Source organism: Monodelphis domestica, chromosome 6 (assembly GCF_027887165.1).
Source record: "Monodelphis domestica isolate mMonDom1 chromosome 6, mMonDom1.pri, whole genome shotgun sequence".
NCBI lineage: Eukaryota > Metazoa > Chordata > Mammalia > Didelphimorphia > Didelphidae > Monodelphis > Monodelphis domestica.
Window position 1 is genome coordinate 20,143,026 of NC_077232.1, and position 20,405 is coordinate 20,163,430.

The following is a 20,405-nucleotide window of genomic DNA, read 5'->3' on the forward strand; positions in this document are numbered from 1 at the left end:
AAATGGGACTTTGGAACATTAAACATGATATTTCAATTTGGAATGTGTCCAATTACATCAAGTCCAATTCATTCGTGTTACAGAGAAGTAAACAGAGGCCCAGAGAGATTAAGGAACTTGTTCATAATCACACAACTACTAAGTGTCTGAGGCAAAATTTGAACCCAGATCTTCTTGACTCTCTTTTTATTAGGACATGCTGTTTCTCATGGAAAATAGAATGTTAGAGCAGCAGCAAGAGACCTTAGAACCTAGAACAGCAGAACTAGAAGGCACTGTATGGCACTTAGTCATATACATAATTAAATCATAGATTCAGAGCTAGAATATACCTTGAAGGTCATCTAGTCCAACCACCTCCTTTTAGAGATGAGGAAACTAAGGACTAGAGAGATGATTTACCCAAGGTAAAAGTGGCAGATTTGGAATGCAAATTGAAGTCAGTTTATGCCAAGCTCAATCCTCTTTCTTTTGCACCATTATGCCTTCTCTTCTCCCTGTACAGATGAGAAAACCGAGACCCAGAGAGATGCAAAGTCCTACAATTCAGTGTCCCAAGTTGAACAATTCGAAAGAGGGCTGGGCCTACCCAAGTCTTCTGATTTTTGTTCCGATGCTCTCTCTGCTGTTCCTTTTATCACATTTCTACCTGCTTAACCATTTCCTTTCTCAAGAGTTTTTCAAAAATAGATGCAGAAGAAGCTAGGTGGCTCAGTGGATAGAACACCAAGCCTAGCATGAGGAGGACTTGTATTCAAATCTGGACTCAGACACTTCCTAGTTGTGTGACCCTGGGCAAGTCACCTAAACCTCCATTGACCAGCCTTTTCCTGTTTGTCTTACAGTTGTTACTAAGATAGAAAGAAAGGGCTTAAAAAAATAGATGCACTATATTGATCTAGTCCTCTTCTGAAAACTCTTCAGGGCATGGAGGTTTCTGTAGCATCCCAAGCATATTCACATCTATGAAATATAAATGACTGTATGGCTACTGTGTCTCCAAGCATAAGGTTATACCAATGAGGCTTGTGAATGTAACCTTGAACTGGCCATGAGGCCCTTGGCTAAGACAAACTCATTAACATGCTCGGACTCAATTCCCCGGGAAAGCGCGGTTTGCAATGTACACGCCCAAAGGTGTTCCCTCTACCTTGCCACCCAATCTTGATTGTCTATACTTTGTGATGTGGTTACTACATGCTTAGGAGTACCGCCCAGGCAGGACAGGATTAAATTCAGAGGCAAACCCATGAACTTCCTCTTGCCTCTTGGCCTTTCTCCCTTCCATGGAGCTCCACTGGGCTCCTCAATGACTCTGTCTCTCTCTTCTCTTGACCTTCTCCTTCCCCGAGGCTGTAACCATCTCGGCCTGCATTCCCTATCTTAATCTCCTCCTCCACCCCGTGTTCCTTTGTACTCATACTTTCCTATCAAGGGGAGTATCATAGGGATTGCCTGCCCTATCCAACCACTGACTTGTCCGTGTCTTTCATTTCCACCCTGGTTCTCAGTTCCTACCTCTCCTCGGGTCCCATCACAAAGGTGAGCCCCTTCCCTTGTGGGACCCTGCTGGTCAGGGAAGTCCATTAAGGAAAAACCCCACAGTTTCTTGATGGTTTCACCCACAAATCAGAAGCTCTGGCAGGTCCTACCGAGTTGGAAAGCATTTCAACACAGACCCATCGATGCCCATCATCTGAGGATCCCAACTCAAGGTGGAAAGGCTCACTACAAGGTTAGCTGCAGGGTGGTGACTCATCAGCCACGGAAACACTCAGAGACTGCCTTTTAGGTAACAGAGGGGGTCCCAGTCTGCTCTGGCAGAGGGAATACCCATGCTGCTGAAATCACAAATTCTGGAAGTATTGAACCATGTAAATACAAATCGTTCTGAGTTTCCCTGCAAGATTCCCGACATCTGTTTCGAAATGTTGCATCAGGTGAGCATCCCGATGTGTGCTGAGGAAAGCGTATATGTGTGCGTGTGTGTGTGTATGTGTGTGTGTGTGTGGGTGCTTACTCAAAGAAAGCCTGGTGTCTTGGGCCTAGAAAACTGCTACGTGAGGTGGTAACAAGCTGCCATATTCTACTTTCAAGGGAAAACTTGGGCGTTGAGCTGGTGTCTCCAAGCAGATGAGGTGTCATTCACGGCAAAGCATTTGCCTTTTGAAAAAGGAAATTTGTCATTTGGAATTCACTTTTGGGTGTTGCCAATACAACAGCAAGGGGGAAAAAAAGTGTGTGTGTGTGTGTGTGCACATGCATGCGCTGTGAAAAGGATTGTCCTAAGGTTGAGCGATTTGCTTTGAGTGGAACAGGCTGATCCCTCTGCCTTCAGGAAGCACTCTGAGTGAAGATCACCCCCCAAGTCACCAGGAAAACACCTGACTTCCCTTTGGGTGAGCCCCATTGTCATTGGATAAGAGAGTTTAGGGACCTTGAGAGATGGTCTTGTCCAACCCCTTTATTCCACAGATGGAGAAAAGGATATGTAAAGAGATGAAGACTCCTGGGATCAGAGTTGGAGAGCTCTAAAGAACCTTAGAAATTATCTAGTTCCTTCCCTTTGTTTCATAGTCAGGGAAACTGAGGCTCAGAGAAGGGAAGGATCTTAAAATCTTAAGTTTAGAGTTGGAAGGAAAAAGAAATAATCTATTCCAATTATCTACTTTTATAGGTTGGAAAACTGAGGCCCAGATCGGGGAAGCAACATAGGACTATAAATTTACAACTGGAAAGGGTCTCACGTGCCACAGAATTAAAGATTGAATGGGACTTTAGAAGTCATTGAGCCAAACCCCCTTATTTTATTGATGAAGAAACTGAGGTACTCTCAAAAGCCAGTATCTAAAATAGGATTTGAATTCAATGCTTCCTGATTCCAAGTCTGGCTCCATGTCTGTTATACCAGGCTTCCTAAATAGCCAGTGTTTTATCTACTATATCACAATGCCTAGATAATATAATTGAGCCCCCTTTTTTGCAGACTTAGAAAGATTATGTGACTCATTCCTAATCATGAATATAATAAGTAGAAGATGCTGGACTTGCACCCACATCCTCTAACTTCCAAATAAGCATACTTTCCAACTCTAGGTAAGACCATAAAGCTCAAAAATGGAGGAACCAGAACTTTTAATTCAGACTCCAAATCCAATGCTACTTCCAGATGACAGTGTGTTACCTTCTAATAAAGGAAGGCAACAGCCATCATGGAAATGATTCTAATAATTTCTTAAACTTAAATCTTAAACAATATTAAAGTACAACTTTAATGACCCCCAAATTTAAACATAATGTAGTTGGGATTTTTCCCAAGAGGTAAGGGGGGGGGGGAGATATGTTTGAATTTTAGGAGAAAAGAAGCAAGTCAGAAGGAAAAACTCTATAGAAGAGTACACCAATCACCTTGGCTTTGCCCAGTGTTCATACTGCTCGATCTCACACATTCTATTGGCTAACCAGTTCCATTTTATTCTCTAGCATCACATTAGGAATGGATGACCCTCCTCTCTAATCCATCTTCTACTCAGCTGTCAAATTGATATCCATAAAGTACATCTGCCCAAGAAGTTTCAGTGGTTCCCTATTATTACCTAGCTGTATTGGCAAACCTATGGCACATGTGCCAGAGTGGGGGAGTGGCTGCTCCCTTTCCCCTCTTCATGCCCATCTGAGAACATTTCTCACATGACCTGACCCTCTGCCCAGCAGTCCAATGCAAGCTCTTCCTCCCTCCCTTGTCTGGGGTAGGGGGGTGGCTCACATGCAGTGTGAGGGTTGCACTTCAGGTACTTGGTCTCTAAAAGGTTCACCATCACTGACCTATAGGATCAAAAAGAAACTCTTTGGCATCTATAGTCCTTCATGATCCTGTTGCAGTCTCTATTTCCAAACAAGGCACCTTCCTCTCCTCATCCCCCACCATGGACTCTACATTCCAAACAAACTGTCCTGCTTCCTGTTCTCTGTACCAAACATTCCATACTGTACCTCCCCTGTGCCTGGAATGCCACCCCCTCACAACTTCCCTTCATCTCTTAGAACCTCTCACTCCCTACTGGGCTCTGTGCAAAGGCATCTCTTAAAAGATACTATTTCTGATTTCTTCTCTTAGTGTTCTCCACTCCACCAAGCAAAAAGATTTTCTATTTACCTTGAATCAATTTTGCATTTCCTTATCCTCAGACTGGTTTCCCCACCAATGGATCACGAGATCCTTGAGGCAAGGGAGTTTTTGGTTTGGGTTTTGATACTCAATATCTAGCCAATAGTAGGTGCGTGACAGAGTCAGATGTTGACAAGTGCTGAGTTGGAGGCACTTGAATATTCCAAAGCTCCAAAGGAAGACTTGGTCATTTTCATTATATGTTTAATAAGGCAGAAAAGTGGGCGGGTGCGTCTCAGAAATGTTTCCAGCAATAAGTTGAACCCAAATAGGATTTTTGGCTCATGCATAATCATGCAGGAAATTAAATGAAACTGGCCTGCCTTTTTTTTTCTAATCATTTTAGTCCATCCAGTGTTTTTTTTTTTTTTAATGTGCATTTGAATCTGACAAAGGTTACTGCAGGCATGGATAGAGGGGCCATTCTAGTAGCAGGCTGCTCACTGGTGAAGACAGCCTTCATGCTATTTTCATGGAAATTAGCCATATGACTGCTCTTAACACAGACTGTATGGATACTGGATGGAGAAGGAAAAAAAGAAACAGATTATAAAAAGGCTCATCAAAGCCAAGGGCAAACTTTTTTCTTCTCCCTATAAATTGGCCTTAGATCTTGCTGAACGGCCTGTTTCCGAATAGAAACCAAGCAGTGCCAAGCTTCATTGCCTCATGAAAGCTGTGATGGTTGGCTTCCAGCAAAAAGGGATCGCTTAGAGACACTGATCACACAAGAAGCAATGAACAACTGTAGAAGAGGTTTTTGTCCCAGAAACGAAGAAATGGAATCCAACAATTCGCTGATTTTTTTTTCTGCCTTTGGAATTTAGACTATCCAGAAATGAGGCCTTGATCTTGCTGCTGCTGCTTCCAGTGCCACTGCAGAGAGTGCCAGGCTCACAGGGCTAAGAATGGGTGCAAGATCCTATTTTATCCTCGGCTGGCCTCCATCACTTTTGGGGATAGAGGATGCTCTGGCTGCACTTGGCTCTCTCCTGGGAGAGGAGATATAGTGAAAGAGGTCCTAGACTGGGAGTCGAGAGATCTGGGTTGGTTTTGCCATTTAGTGGTCATGTGCACCTAGCAAAGTCACTTAATCCCTCTCAAGCCTCAGTTTTCTCAACTGCATGAAATAGAGAAAGACAGTGTGGCACCATGGGTAGAGAGCTGGCCTCAAAGCTAGGAAGAACAGGATTTAAGTTCTGTCGCTGATACATACTGATTGTGTGACCATGGGCAACTCACTAAAACTCTCCATGCTCTAGACCAATGGTGTCATACGTGAAGCTCTCCCTCCTGTGGCTCAAACGAGATCAAAATGTTGTGTGAAGGAGATGTACCCTCCCCTCCTTTCTGGGGACACACAGGGGACATCAGTTCCTGTCACCTACCTGCAGTAAGCCTGAACTTGATTGTGTGAAGGACATCATTGGGTGAACTGAGTCACAAGGATAGAATGGCAGCCAGGAAAAGGCAGCAATAGAGTTGAGACCTCGAGACAGAGGGCAGGACAATGTCCCCTGCACTGCCGCCCCTGGGCAACCCAGGAAAAATAGAAAGCCATAGTTGGCTGCCAAGATGTGATGTGGGAGAATTAGTGGGCAGAGAAAAGGTTTGATAAACTGAGGCAAGAGTGGATTTCAAGCTCTTCTCTTCTGGTTTTGTTGCTGGTGGGATTTCCCCTGTGAGCGTGGCTAGGGGCCCTAATGGCAGCCCCAGAATAGCAAGCTAAATAGAGCAATCAGGAAAGTAACCTATATATTTCTCTCTTATTTTTCCATCCTTTTCCCCTACTACTTTTGTTTAATAAAAGTATGAATTTATGACTAGTCTCATAATTTTCCCTCTTATAATGTAATTGAGAAATATTTAACAAAAATAAATAAAATTATACAGGAAGCAATAATAGAAAGAGAAATCCCATTGCAAATAACTACAAAATGTATGAGATACCTAGGGATCAAAATAAAAATACAATAGAATAGAGCTAATCCTAACATGTGGTTTTCTAAGTCAATATACTCTCCTCAGGGATTCTTATGCATGGTACTCCTGTTTATATCTAAGTTGACACCACTAGTCTATGCCATTTCAGTAAGGTGTAGAACAGTGATCTGTATTAAAGGAAGGTTTCCTTACCAGGAGTTCTTAGTCAAATAAGAGAAAGGAAGGAAGGGAGGAAGATAAAGAAGGAGAGAGAGAGAGGGAGAGAGGAAAGAAGAGAAGGAAGGAAGGAGAAGAGAAGCCAGGGAAGGAGAGAAGGGAAGAGAGAGAAAGAAGAAAAGAGAAATAGAAAAAAAGAGAGAAAGGGGAAATAGAACAGAGTTAGAAAATAAGAAAGGGAGGAAAAAGAATGAAAAGGAGAGACTTGCCTGGCACCCCACAAGGGGCAGAGCTGGGATTCAAACCCAGGCCTTCTGACTCCAAATGTAGAACTTTGGTAAAGTTTTCCTGACCCCAATCCTGGCTGACTCTCTGCAATTTTCCTCCTGGCTTCTGGTTCTACCCTCTGGGTCCAAATAGAACAAGTCAAATAGCCTTGAAATACTTGAAGATAGTTACTATGGGCAGCTAGGTGTCACAGTAAATCCAGTGCTGGGTCTGGAGTCAGAAAGACTCATCTTCCCGAGTTCAAATCTGGCCTCAGACACTCACTAACTGTGTGATCCTGAGAGAATCACTTAACTAAATTTGCCTCAGTTTCCTCACCTGTCAAATGAGGTGGAGAAGGAAATGGCAAAGCACTCCAGGATCTCTGTCAAGAAAACCCCAAATGGGCTTGGGAAAAGTTGGACACAACTGAACATATGTATGTCTTCTTCCCCAGGCTGCTTTAATCTGGATGGGAAGCCTTTGCTATCCTAGCTGCCTTCCTTCTTCTGGGTGCTCTCCAGCTCATCAGGGTCCTAAAATGTGACTTCCAGAAAGGAACCCAATTTTCCTGCTCTTTCTTGCTAGAATAGAGGACTGGGGGACCTTTATTTTGGACACTTGGACACTTAGTTCTCTCTTAATGCAGCCAAGGAGCAAGTTAGCTTTTCCGGCTGCCATGTCACACTGTTGACTCAGAGAGAGCTTGAAGTTCACCAAGACTCCTATTATTATCCATCCATCATCTGAATGCCTTTCTCCCCACACACCCACACACCCACACTGTCACACCTCAATTAACAAGGATGATTGGAGAACATTGTGTTCTAACTCAGCAAATGTTCCCATAAATCAAGGGTTAATCCATTTATATGATGACACTGCCCAAGGCCAGGACCCAGTGAGCACTGAACGGGGATGAAATGACCCACATCTAGAACTGCTGGAAGACCATCATATCCGAGTTAGCAAATCTCTCAGTTTTAGACTTTTAGCACAGCACTCCTCCAACCACAAATCTTCCCATCTGGATCCCTACCAAAACACTTGGAAAAAGGCCCCACGATGACACAAAGCTAGATGGTTGCCCAGGCTAGTCTTGCTTGAGGGTGTCAGTTAACGGGAGGCTTTCTGGAGGCAGTTATATGTGTCTGTTGTTGACATCTTCATGGCAGAGAATCACAGCCATTTAGAGCTTGAAGGGACCTTAGCAGGCATGCCTCTCTTTCTTGGCTCCCTCAAGAAATGCTGGACTTCATAGAAGAAGGGCTTTCCTTGATAATTTTCATTGTTATTCAGTTGTGTCTGATTCTTCTTGACCCCATTTGGGGTTTTCTTGGCAGAGAGAATAGAGTTGTTTGCATTTCCTTCTCCAGCTCATTTTCCAGATAAGGAAACTGAGGCAAACAGGGTGAAGTGACTTGCCCAGGGTCATACAGCTAGGAAGTATCTGAGACCAGATTTGAACTCAGTTGTGTCTGATTCTTCTTGACCCCATTTGGGATTTTCTTGGCAGAGAGAATAGAGTTGTTTGCATTTCCTTCTCCAGCTCATTTTCCAGATAAGGAAACTGAGGCAAACAGGGTGAAGTGACTTGCCCAGGGTCATACAGCTAGGAAGTATCTGAGACCAGATTTGAACTCAGGAAGAGGAGCCTTCCTGACTTCAGGCTTGGTATTCTATCTACTGCATCCTCTAGGTGTCCTTTACAATAAGATTAGTTCTATATAAGCACAGATTATTATAGACCAGAGAAATGTTTGTGAAGTTCTTTGAGCTCCTGATTAGTTATAGTAATGTGGCTGGCTTAATGTCATTTGGACTGATCAGAATGACTTAGGGTTAAACATTCCATGCCACTACTGAGGCTGTGAAAAATCAGACTAGTTTCTCTTTCAGAAATTGCCCCAGGAATCATAAATTGTATTATTACTAGTAACCACAGTATCATGATTTGAGTATCTTAGCATCCTTCTTCCAGAGTGTTCAAAGAGTTATCCAGCATCTCCTTTTATCTCAGGTAAGTGGATGGAGAGACAGATAAGGAAACTGAGGCAAACAGGGTCACATTGCTAGTCTTCCTGACTCCAGACCAGATGCTCTATCCACTGCATCATCTGACTGCCCCCTCACATGTATTTATCTTCCTTTATTATAATTCCTCGAGAATTATAGATTGAAACTGCCTTGTTTACTTATATTTGAATCTGAAGAAGTTAACCCAGAAGCTCCTCATTCTGGGTGTTTCTCTCTCTCTCTCCCTCTCTCTCTCTCCTCCTCTTCCTCTCTCACAATCTCTCTCTCTCCCTCTCTCACAATTTATCTCTCCCTCTCTTTTCTCACAATCTCTCTCCCCCTCTCTCACAGTCTCTCTCAATCTCTCTCTCCCTCTCCCTCTCTCACAAGATCTCTCTCTCTCCCACCTCTCTCCCCTTTCCCTCTCTCACAATCTCTCTCTCTCCTTCTCTCTCACACAATCTCTCTCTCCTCTTTTCTTTCTCTCTCCTAAACCTGAACAGCACATTCTTTTGACCCTAACACAAGTACATAAGACCAAGAGTCATTGCCCAGTAGCTAACTGTAAAAAGAAATGAACGACTTTCAAAAGCAGGAATTATATAAACAATTAACAACCATATGAGAGATTGTACCAAATAACTAAAAAAGGAAATGGAAATTGAACTCTGGGGTTTTACTTCACCTTCCTATGATTCTATAGACGTAGGGCCCTTTATTTCCTGTTTCCAATGATGAAGGTACTGGACATAACATATCTCTGCTCCAATCTCTTCATGGGATTACCTGAAGTTATAGCCAGGAGAGACGCTACTCTTCTCAGAAATTCCATCTAGCCGGGTGAAGGAATATTTGGGGATGCACTGATCTGAGGACCTGTCCAAGTCACAGACCCAGCCAATCTTAATGCCCAGAACTCCTCCCTGAGGAGAGAAACCAGACATTAGTATAATAATAATAATAATAATAATAATAATAATAATAATAACTAGCAGTTTTATGGTTGTTTAAAGTAGTAGGGCACCTTATAGATTTGATCTCCTTTAATGCTCACAATAATCATATGAGAAAGATACTCTTATTATTAGGCCCATTTTATAGATGGATACTGAAGTTGAAAGGTTAAGTAATTGGTTACTGCTCACATAACTAGTAGATATCTGAGGCAGAATTCAAACTCAAGTCGTGACTTCATGTCTAGTGTTCTGTCTAGTCATTATATTACCTAAATATCCTAAATCCCTCCCTCTCCCCTATCATCTATCCTTCCATTCATCCATTATCTATCATCTCTCTCTCTATTCATCCATCCATCCATCCATCCATCCATCCATTCATCTATCTACCTACCTATCTATCATCTATCTATTCATCCATCCATTCATTCATCCATTTATCTATCATCTATCTATTCATCTATCCATCCATCCATCTATTTATCTACCTATCTATTTATCATCTATCTATCTATCTATCTGTCCATCCATCTACCCACCTTTCTATCATCTACCTATCTATCCATCCATCCATCATCTATATATCTATCCATCCATCCATCCATCTATCTATGCATCTGTCCATCCATCCATCATCTATCTATCTATCCATCTATCTATGCATCCATCTATCCATTTATCTATCTATCTATCATCATCATCATCTTCATCCTTGTCATCATCATCATCATCATCATTCTGTCTGTTCATCTGTCCATCTGTCTGTCTGTCTATCTAATGTATCTAATAAGAGGCAGTTACTAGACCCATAAATTATTTGAAATAGGGAACACTCAGATGAGGAAATACAGACTAGTCCTCATTCTACTTGGATTACATAGCCAGCATATTACAGGAATGGTCTTTCTGGCTCTATGGTCAATTCTCTATCCTCTACACCTGCCTGCCTCTCATATTATGAATATTCTCATAGTCTCCCAGCTTCACATCTCCCCTGGAAGGCATTAGGTAGCATCTTCTCACCTTTCTTTAGATGGGGGATCTGAAGAAAGTGAACTAATTTGTCACAGGGACTTCAGTAAAAAAAGTTCCAGAGATAAACTGAGGCTTCCTGACTCCCCAGCTCACAAGTCTGAAAATCCTGACTTACCAACCACATTATGTGAGACAAAAAAACACAAAGGTATGATCCAGCACAATGCCCAGCAAGTAGGCGGTACTCACTTAATTGTTTCTTGATTAATCTCAATTATCTGGAGTACTCTCTCTTTCTCTTTATCTCTGTCTGTCTGTTTCTCTCTATATACATATTTGAATCCTTTCTCTCTGTCTTAGAATCAATATTATGTATTAGTTCCAAGGTAGAAGAACAGTCAGGGCTAGGCAATGGGGGTTAAGTGACTTGTCCAGGGTCACACAGCTAGGAAGTATCCAAGAACAGGAACCCAGAACCTCTCATCTCCAGGTCTGGTTCTCTATCTACTGATCCACCTACTTGTCCTGGTGCTATCTATCTATCTATCTATCTATCTATCTATCTATCTATCTATCTATCTATCTATCCATCATCTATCTATCTATCTATCTCTATATACATATATTTAAACATTCTTGGACATTTTAAATGGCTTGACCACTCTCAGAAGATAAAGAATGGGTATGGTGTAGTTCATTTTGTCCAATGCACACAATGGAAAGCAGAGGCTGAGATGTAAGACTTGCAAGAGTCAAAAGAAACCTAAAAATCAGAGGAAGTTGGTGGGTTGGGGTCTTGCACCAGGTTTCTGGTTCACATCCAGTCTTTGGAAACCCATTGGGTTATAGTGTCACAGGCCTCAGAAGTTAGAGGACGTGTTGGCACCACATGGTACAAGACAATCCAGTCCTTACCGTGTTGGCGAGCTTGGCAAAATCTTGTCCTGCAAGCTTGACCACGTCGCCTACCCGAAGGATGGGGCAGAAAGGATCAGTTTTAGGGTGAAAACGGCATTTCTTTATGTCTGCAGAGGTGAGGTTGGGTAGCAAGTTCCCCCTAGGAAGGAAAAGAAAAAAAAAAGAGAGGAGAGAATCTAGGCGAGAGGAGAAAAATCAGGAACGAGTTGACAAGGGCCAGAGGGAAAAACTGGACTTTCATTTAGCATCCCCTGGGCTTTGAGATATCCCTGGAAGATTCCTGTACTAGGTCTAAACCAGAGACCTTGCTGCCCAACCCCAAACAGAGCTGCCACCATAGAACCTGAGGCTAGAGGGCAGGAGGATTGAGTGGAGTAATTGTTGCTGAGAAGGGGAACATTCTTTTTCTTAACATGGTGGGGTAAAGACCAGCTAGGGAAGGAGCAGAGAGCAGAACCGTACCCCACTAGATTTTAATTGCCTTTCTCCTTGCACTGGGGAAAGGGCAAAGAAAAGGAGAAAGAAAGAAAGAAAGAAAGAAAGAAAGAAAGAAAGAAAGAAAGAAAGAAAGAAAGAAAGAAAGAAAGAAGAAGAAGGAAGGAAGGAAGGAAGGAAGGAAAGAAGAAAGGAAGGAAGGAAAGAAGGAAGAAAGAAAGAAAGAAAGAAAGAAAGAAAGAAAGAAAGAAAGAAAGAAAGAAAGAAAGAAAGAAAGAAAGAAAGAAGGAAGAAAGAAAGAAAGAAAGAAAGAAAGAAAGAAAAGAAAGAAAGAAAGAAAGAAGAAAGAAAGAAAGAAAGAAAGAAAGAAAGAAAGAAAGAAAGAAAGAAAGAAGAAGGAAGGAAGGAAGAAGAAAGAAAGAAAGAAAGAAAGAAAGAAAGAAAGAAAAGAAAGAAAGAAAGAAAGAAAAAGAAAGAAAGAAAGAAGGAAGGAAGGAAGGAAGGAAGGAAGAGGAAGGAAGGAAGGAAGGAAGAGAGAGAAAGAAAGGAAGGAAGGAAGGGAGAGAAGAAAGGAAGGAAGGAAGGAGGAAGGAAAGAAAGAAAAGAGAAAGAGAGAAAGAAAGAAAAGAAAGTAGATGTGAGTAATCACAGTAGGTCATCTGAACAGGTTTTCAGTCAATTTAAATCAGGCCAAATCCTCGATGCGACATAGGAAGGCCCCCAGAACACAGAACATCAGAGCTGAGAGAGATCTTAGAAATTAGAACATTGGACTTGGGAGGGCCCTTAGAAAAGAATGCCAGGAAGGCGACAGTCTGATACAGTAGAAAATACATCATTATAATAGTCAGAGGACACAAGTTCAAGTCTGTTCTCTGGAAACTTCTAGTTGTGTGACTATGGACAAGTCCCCCAACCTGCCCGTGGCCCTGTAGCCTCTGCTGGAAAATTAAGGTGTTGAGTTAGATGACCTCCAAAGTCCCTCCAGCTCTGGAGCTACAGTTCTATGGAAAAAAAACTAGAAGGGACTCCAAGACGAAGAAGCTAGAAGGGATCTTAGAACATGGAGCACCCTAGTAGACTGGATGAACTGCCTAGAGAAGTCCTTTGACCCCTTCATGAAGAGCAAGTTTGAGTCTAGGCCCTCTCACCCCAAACCCAGAATATTCTGCCTTCAGTTCAAGTGGGCCAGAACAGCCAATTCCACAGCGAGATAATTCAGGCTAGTTTATTGGCTTTTCAGATCTGAAACACAGAGATGTGTATGGGTTCCGATACATTTGGGGGGCACTGTGTAAGCACAGTCAGAGTCATTTATAGTCTTGTGGCTTGTGAGAACACCACAGCTAGGGAAGGATGGCCGTGGCTTTGCTCTGGGCCAGCGCATGGCCCTACATTCTTCTTCTTAGTAACCTTTTGCTGTGAGGTGTCTCTCTGTCTTTTGGGACCATGCCATTCCCTTTTCTGAACTGGTATAATACCCCCAGAGTCCTTTGTGGCTTGATGCTTCTCTCCTGGGGTCAATCTCCCTCTCCTGCTTCCTCCCAGTAATTGAGGTTGGCCCCAATTGGCCAACCGAGCCAAGCTACGGACTAGACTCTGGAAGATGGTCCGGGCCCCTGTCCTAACATGGGTGTATCCCTGGTGGGATGCCTTCTGACTTGGGCCACTCGTCATTCCCTACCCTACCCTTTTCTCTTGCATATGGTTGGTAAGCCACGACTTGTAGACCTGTGAAGCCTCAGCCTCCTCGTTATGGGATGTTTTTATTGAGGTCTCCATGATAAAGTACTTCCCTTTCTTCAAATCTCCCATCTAGAGAAAGGAGAGAAGATCTACCTGATGTCTTCAAGGGGAGCTGTGAAGCTGGGAGGCCCCAAAATTCTGAACATTCTAGGGAGGCTCCCAGGCCCCATCCTACTCCTCTCAGAAACTCATCAGCAGAGTCCCCAAAGCAGAACGAGCCCTGAATGGGCTGTAGGTTTAAGGGGTCGATGGAGCTTCATGAGAATTTTCTTGGCCATCGTGTCACCTATGAGATAACATGCAACAAGACCACATCTGCATGTCTTCTCCGTCATAGGCAGCTGGATGGTGTGATGGGCAAGAACACCAGACTTTGAGTCAAGATAGGTCTGAGTTCTAATCTTCGCTTCAGAGATACTTGCTGGCTGTCTGACTCTGGCCAAATCACACCCTCAGTTTCATCATCTGTAAAATGGGGATAATATTAGCACCCCATCTCCCAGAGTTATTTTGAAGATCTAAATGGATTATATATATTTATTAAATGTATTATATATGCTTTATGGTTTTACATATAGTTAGATAAATATTCTTATTATTACCATGATTGGACAATTTGGTAATTTGTAACAGCTCTCATTTTTACGTAACTTGGAGTCAGGAGGCCCAAATTCTTATCCTGGCCCCGAGGCTTACCAGCATTTAACCACCATAAAATGGGCACCATTATACATACCCTACCACTGTCACAGGGTGATAGTAGGGAAAGTGGACTGTAAATCTGAAAGCCCTCCGTAAATGTGGGCCGTTGTTCTCTCGGGGACCCAGGAGGGCCAGAGGCCCCAAAGTACTAGATAATCACCTACAGGTGGTTCAAGCAAAAGCATCAAGGGAAGCCTAGATGGGGAAGGGTGTGGAAAAGCACTTCTTACTCCCTTCCTCAGTCTAAATGACAAGAAAGGGCAAAAAGCTCTCCAAAAGAAGCAGGAATGTAACCAGGTACATTTATCTCCTTCGTCCTCCTGTCTAGCTAGATGCATAAAGGGAGCACGGGGAGGAGCTATAGAGGAGTTCTAAGGGGGAGGAAATGAGGAGAGGGGCAAAGAGGTCATGGCTGGGATAAATAGGAGAAAGAAATAGTCAGTTAGGCATTCAATTCTAAGAAGAAGAAGAAAGGGAGAGGTAGGGGGGAATCTGGGTATTAGGAAGGAAAGGGAAGGAAAAGATGAAGGAATGGAAGCTTCAGGGGCAGAGGATGAAGTTGCAGACTGAGTTCTAGGTAGAGAACCTAAGACTTACTTTTCAAAGTTGAAGAGAGGGAAACGGATGCTGTTCTTGATAAAGATGGTGAAGTTCTCAGCTTCCATCATGATGGGCCTGCAGGATGAAAGCAGAGCACTGAGCCCCTCCAGGAGGACCAGGAAGCCCAGACCAAGGAGCCCCTTACCTGGCTGGTGATAGGGAGTTGATCCCCCAGAGGGAGTACAGCCATGGCCCCAACCCTGTAGAAATGGGGGCTTTTCATTACTAAAGGGAGAACTTTCAGAGTCTCTGCTCTAGAGAGGTAGCCCTCAGGGAGATGGAGACAGGGGTGGTGGGCAGGCAAAGGGAGCCTGGGGGTAGAGGACTTTCCGGGACCTCTACAAGGGCACCGGTGCTGGGGTCAAGGCATGTCTGGGGCCATGCCATCTTCTTCCATCAGGATGCCCGGCTCTTACATCTTCACCGTGTCCACCTCCACAGGGCACCAGCCTTGGATCTCACAGGTTCTCAGCTTCGAGCTGTAGTTCACACAACGGCCAGTGAGGATTCCGGGAGGGAATAATGACTGCATCACCCAGGGGCCCATCCCGTTGCTGTCTCTGAGCTAGGGAGGTCCTGGAGCCTGTTAGAGGACCCCAGAGAAATAATGGCCACATTTTCAGCAGGAACATTTATACCTCAGAAACTGGCAAAAAGCTACCATTGAGGCTTCCTAGGTTGTTGTATTGATTGACTAGACTTAAAGAAGTGATGGAGAAAATGCTAATATGCAGATTAAAACAGTTTGCTGTAGCTTCATGATTTTGCAGGGAGAACTAGTCATTACCTTTTTTTTTTAATCCTTACTTGGGCAGCTGGGTGATTCAGTGATTGAGGGAGCCAGGCCAGAGACAGGATGTCCTGGGTTTCAAATCTGCCCTCAAACATTCCTAGATGGGTGACCCTGGGCAAGTCACTTAACCCCCATTGTCTAGCCCTTATCACTCTTCTGCCTTGGAAACCAATATGCAGTATTGATTCTAAGACAGAAGGTAAGAGGTGAAAGAAAAGAAGAAAGAAAGAAAGAAAGAAAGAAAGAAAGAAAGAAGAAAGAAAGAAAGAAAGAAGAAAGAAAGAAAGAAAGAAAGAAGAAAGAAAGAAGAAGAAAGAAAGAAAGAAAGAAAGAAAGAGAAAGGAAGGAAGGAAGGAAGGAAGGAAGGAAGAAAGAAAGAAAGAAAGAAAGAAAGAAAGAAAAGAAAGAAAGAAAGAAAGAAGAAAGAAAGAAGAAAGAAAGAAGAAGAAAGAAAGAAAGAAAGAAAGAGAAAGGAAGGAAGGAAGGAAGGAAGGAAGGAAGGAAGGAAGGAAGGAAGGAAGGAAGGAAGAAAATTGGATTGATTTGCTACCACCCAGCCCCCCTATTGCTTTGGGTAGTAAGGACTGCAGGGATTAGGTTCTCCCCCATTGTTAGTTCTGTTTCCTTCTCAGATTCCTCAACCAGTAGCATCTTGGGTGGTGACATGCAGGGACACACTTACCTCCACCAGTGAAGCTCTCTGCCTTGCAGTCCCTGTCTGTGGTACAAGAGTACTTCTCTTCATTCTGCATAGAGACATGAAGGGGGGCAGATACTATGATGGAGCACCCCACTAGCACCCCTTTCCCCCCTGAACTTTCAGAAATCTCTCAAGGGGGCAGGGCCCAGGCTCCTCCCCTCCTTCTTTCCTCTGCAATCCATCCTTTACCCAGCTGCCAAATAAGTGCTCCAAACCTCTGACCATGTAACTCCTCTGCTCAAACAACTTCATTGGCTCCTTATGACCTCTGTTTAGTGGTTAAAGCACTGATAACTGACGTTCCTGCCAAACTGGCTGCCTGGCTGTGTCCTTGATCTCTCCCTTCTGGCCTTTCCATAGACTGTCCTCCACGCTACACATACTCTCTATCCTCCTCTGTGCTCCTGAAACCCCTGCTTTCCTTGAAGATGCAGCACCATCTTCGAGTGACCTTTCCCCAGTTACCGAAGGGCCGGGGCCAAGAAACAACGACTTGGCATTTATCTTGTTTGTACTTTAGAATTACTTGTCATCGTGTATAGCATCCTCTCCCTTCCTGCAACCCCAACTCCCTCTCCAGGAGAAGACCAACTCCTGGAGGTCAGGGACCATTTTTTTAAACCCTCATCTTCTGTCTTAGAATCCAAAAGTATCAGTCCAAGGCAGAAGAGTGGCAAGGGCTAGGCAATTGGGGTGAAGTGACTTGCCCAGGAGTCACACAGACAGGAGGAAGAGTCTGAGGCCAGATTTAAACCCAGGACCTCCACCTCAGTCCTGGCACTCTGTCCACTGAGCAATCTAGCTGTACCCCATTTTGTTTTTAATCTGTGTACCCCCGAGAGCCTGGCATAGGGCTGAGTACCTCCTCATAGCTTAAGGAAGGCTTTTAAAGTTCAGAGAGTTCATCTGGAAGCATTTAATTTTGCTCTTCACTATGGATGCAAAGATGAGAACAAAAAAATGCCCTCTGCCCTTGGGGAGCTTCCATTGTATTATACTTATGCCATATCATGTTATATTATGTTACATTATATCATATTATATCATACCATGTCACAAAATATAGTATATTCTTTGTTTGTTTTATTAAACCCTTACCTTTCATCTTAGAGTCAATACTGTGTATTGGTTCCAAGGCAGAAGAGTGGTAAAGGGCTAGGCAATGTGAGTCAAGTGACTTGCCTAGGTCACACAGCTGGGAAGTGTCTGAGGCCGGATTTGAACCCAGGACCTCCAATCTCTAGACCTGGCTCTTAATCTACTGAGCTACCTAGCTGCCCACCAAAATAATTATATTAATGATATTTCTTTTTTTTTAATTTTTTTTATATTTTATTTGATCATTTCCAAGCATTATTCGTTAAAGACATAGATCATTTTCTTTTCCTCCCCCCCCACCCCCCATAGCCAACGCGTAAGTCCACTGGGCATTAGATGTTTTCTTGATTTGAACCCATTGCTTTGTTGATAATATTTGCATTAGAGTGTTCGTTTAGAGTCTCTCCTCTGTCATGTCCCCTCAACTGCTGTATTCAGGCAGTTGCTTTTCCTCGGTGTTTCCACTCCCATAGTTTATCCTTTGCTTATGATATTAATGATATTTCACACTGGTATCTTGTCATCGTATATTGCCTTATATCATACCCTATCTCATATTATCTTATCTTTTTTTCACATTGAATTATATTCATGTCATATCATATGGTTTCATGTATTATGGCATAACATATTTACATATGTAATACAAGATAATTGTAATGAGAGGGGAGGGTATGCGTGGCCACCTCTGCTCTGGACTCAGCCATTGCCATGGAGAAAAGTAAAGGCAGTGATGGGAGAGCTTTCCAGCTGATGGGACTTCAGAAGCTGAAGGGCATGGATGTCATTAAAACACAGGCACCTCCCCCCCATGGGCCATTGTTAAGTTTATCTATCATTTCCCTAACCTTAATAAACTTGGTTTTCTGGGGGGAAGCTGGGTAGCTCAGTAGATTGAGAGTCAGACCTAAGACAGGAAAGTCCTGGGTTCAAATCTGGCCTCAGACACTTCCCAGCTGTGTGACCCTGGACAAGTCACTTGACCCCCATTGCCTAGCCCTTACCACTCTTCTGCCTTGGAGCCAATACACAGTATTGATTCCAAGATGGAAGGTTATAGGTTTAAAAAACAAAAACAAAAAAACTAGGTTTTCTATCATCTCAAGGGCTTGTGCTCTGGCCCTGGAAGGTCCCCTCGTTGGGTTTGTTCCATCACCAATCCATCTAGGTCCTTCCCAATCAGTCTATCTCCCCTTGGAGGTAGATTTCTTCTTCCCTGGAGTCTAGACAAATGTAAGCAGACTTTAGTACTTCTTGGTTTCCCCCTACTTTCTCTTCTGCCTTTCAGCTCCACAGCCCATCCGGACAAGTCCTTAGCCTTATTTTATTCACACCGAGTCTCCAACTTTATATTTGCAGGAATTTCTCCCCAGTAATTCTTCTTCTTCCCTTCTAAGCGACACCATAGTCCTATTCAGATGACCTTTTTTTCTCTCTCCTTTAACTCCCTCATTTCCTTCCTTTATTATCTTTATTGTTATTGATTCACTTCCTTCTCCAGCTGCACCTGCTCTCACCTCTGGCAGAATCCTTGTCTCTGGTTTTCCGTGATGATCAGTTTGGTGATGATGACGAAGACAGAGGTCCCCTTTGGGGCAGGAGATGGAGAGAAAATACAATCCTAGTTTGAAAAAGCTTTTTCCATTTGTAACCTGTTCCGTTACAGTTTCTTAAGTGCTCTCATAGATAGCCCTGCTTTGATCCCCTCAGAAATCTTGGGTTCAAATCCCACCTAGAGCATTTACTAGCTGCCTGACCATCTGTAAGTCACTTTACTTTCAGAGCCTGTTTACTCTGCTGTAGAATGGGAATAATAATACCTGCGGTATTTACCTCTCAAGGGTTTTGTGAAGTTCAAATGAGATATTCTATTTATGGGGCTTTGTAGCCTTAAAGTACTTTGTTATTATCCACCATCATTATTCATACGAGGTAGGACAACATTTTTATTTTCTACTTGGTAGTTGGGGAAACTGAGGCCTAGAAAGGTTGAGTGATCCTCAGAAATACAAAGCAAAGAATTTCAGTTTGAACCCAGTTTTCCTTACCCTCAGGCCCATGTTCACAATGGCAAGACTTTCTCCCCCATTCCAATAGGTAACTATTTCCTCAAATCTTAGTGTTCTAGGAGGACCATAAACTCAGCTATCTCAAGACCTTCTCTGTATGTGTCTAGTCTGGAGTCCAGCTTCACTGCCTTGTTCTTCTCTTCTTTTCCAGAGCTCCCCATTCTGGCCTCCCCCATCCCCATGGTCTTCTGCAGGGGTTTTACCTGGGGTGGGGGTCACATAGTCAGACACATCCATGACATAGAGTGGTGGGGTAGGAGGCGGGGGTGCATACCAAAGCCCTCACCTTGGTCACCACTGACGACTCAATGGCGGTATCCCGCACCTGTATGCCTTTTCATGTAAGAACACCCATCTGAGGACAGGACGGAGGGAGGGAAGGAGTCACCAAGGTCAAGCAAATCCAGAGCCCCTCCAGTTCTCTACAACCCCAAGGATGGCCTCTCTACCAAGCCAGCATATCTTTCTTGGAATATTTGTATCTTCAAAGACAGAACAAATGCTAGAAGAAAGGTCCCCCTCCTTCACAGGATCACCATATGAAGAGCAGCTGGGTGGCTCAATGGAAATAGGAGGTCCTGGTTTGAATCTGACCTCAGACACTTCCCAGCTGTGTGACCCTGGGTAAGTCACTTAACCCCTATTGCCCAGCCCTTACCCCTCTTCTACCTTGGACCCAATTCTTAGTATTGATCCCAAGATGGAAGGTAATAATTAAGCAAACAAGCAAAATAAGCATGTGGTTCTCTATGCCTTATAATCTGACAAGGACTCATCGGATCTAGAACTAGAAAAGACTTTCAAAAGGTCATAAAATCACAGAATGAGAGTTGGGAAGGAGATTCAGCCATCAAGAATCCCT

General features: G+C 43.5%; 1 protein-coding gene across 1 annotated transcript in view; it reads right to left on the reverse strand.

Moving 5' to 3' along the window:
• The window catches only part of P2RX3 (purinergic receptor P2X 3), a 56,593-nt gene that overhangs the window by 13,851 nt on the left and 22,337 nt on the right, over window positions 1-20,405 (reverse strand). The window contains 8 exon segments of the mRNA XM_056801737.1: window positions 9,338-9,474; window positions 11,398-11,539; window positions 14,881-14,958; window positions 15,300-15,409; window positions 16,351-16,426; window positions 19,752-19,783; window positions 19,785-19,870; window positions 19,873-19,898. Coding sequence (XP_056657715.1) covers window positions 9,338-9,474; window positions 11,398-11,539; window positions 14,881-14,958; window positions 15,300-15,409; window positions 16,351-16,426; window positions 19,752-19,783; window positions 19,785-19,870; window positions 19,873-19,898 — 687 coding nt within the window.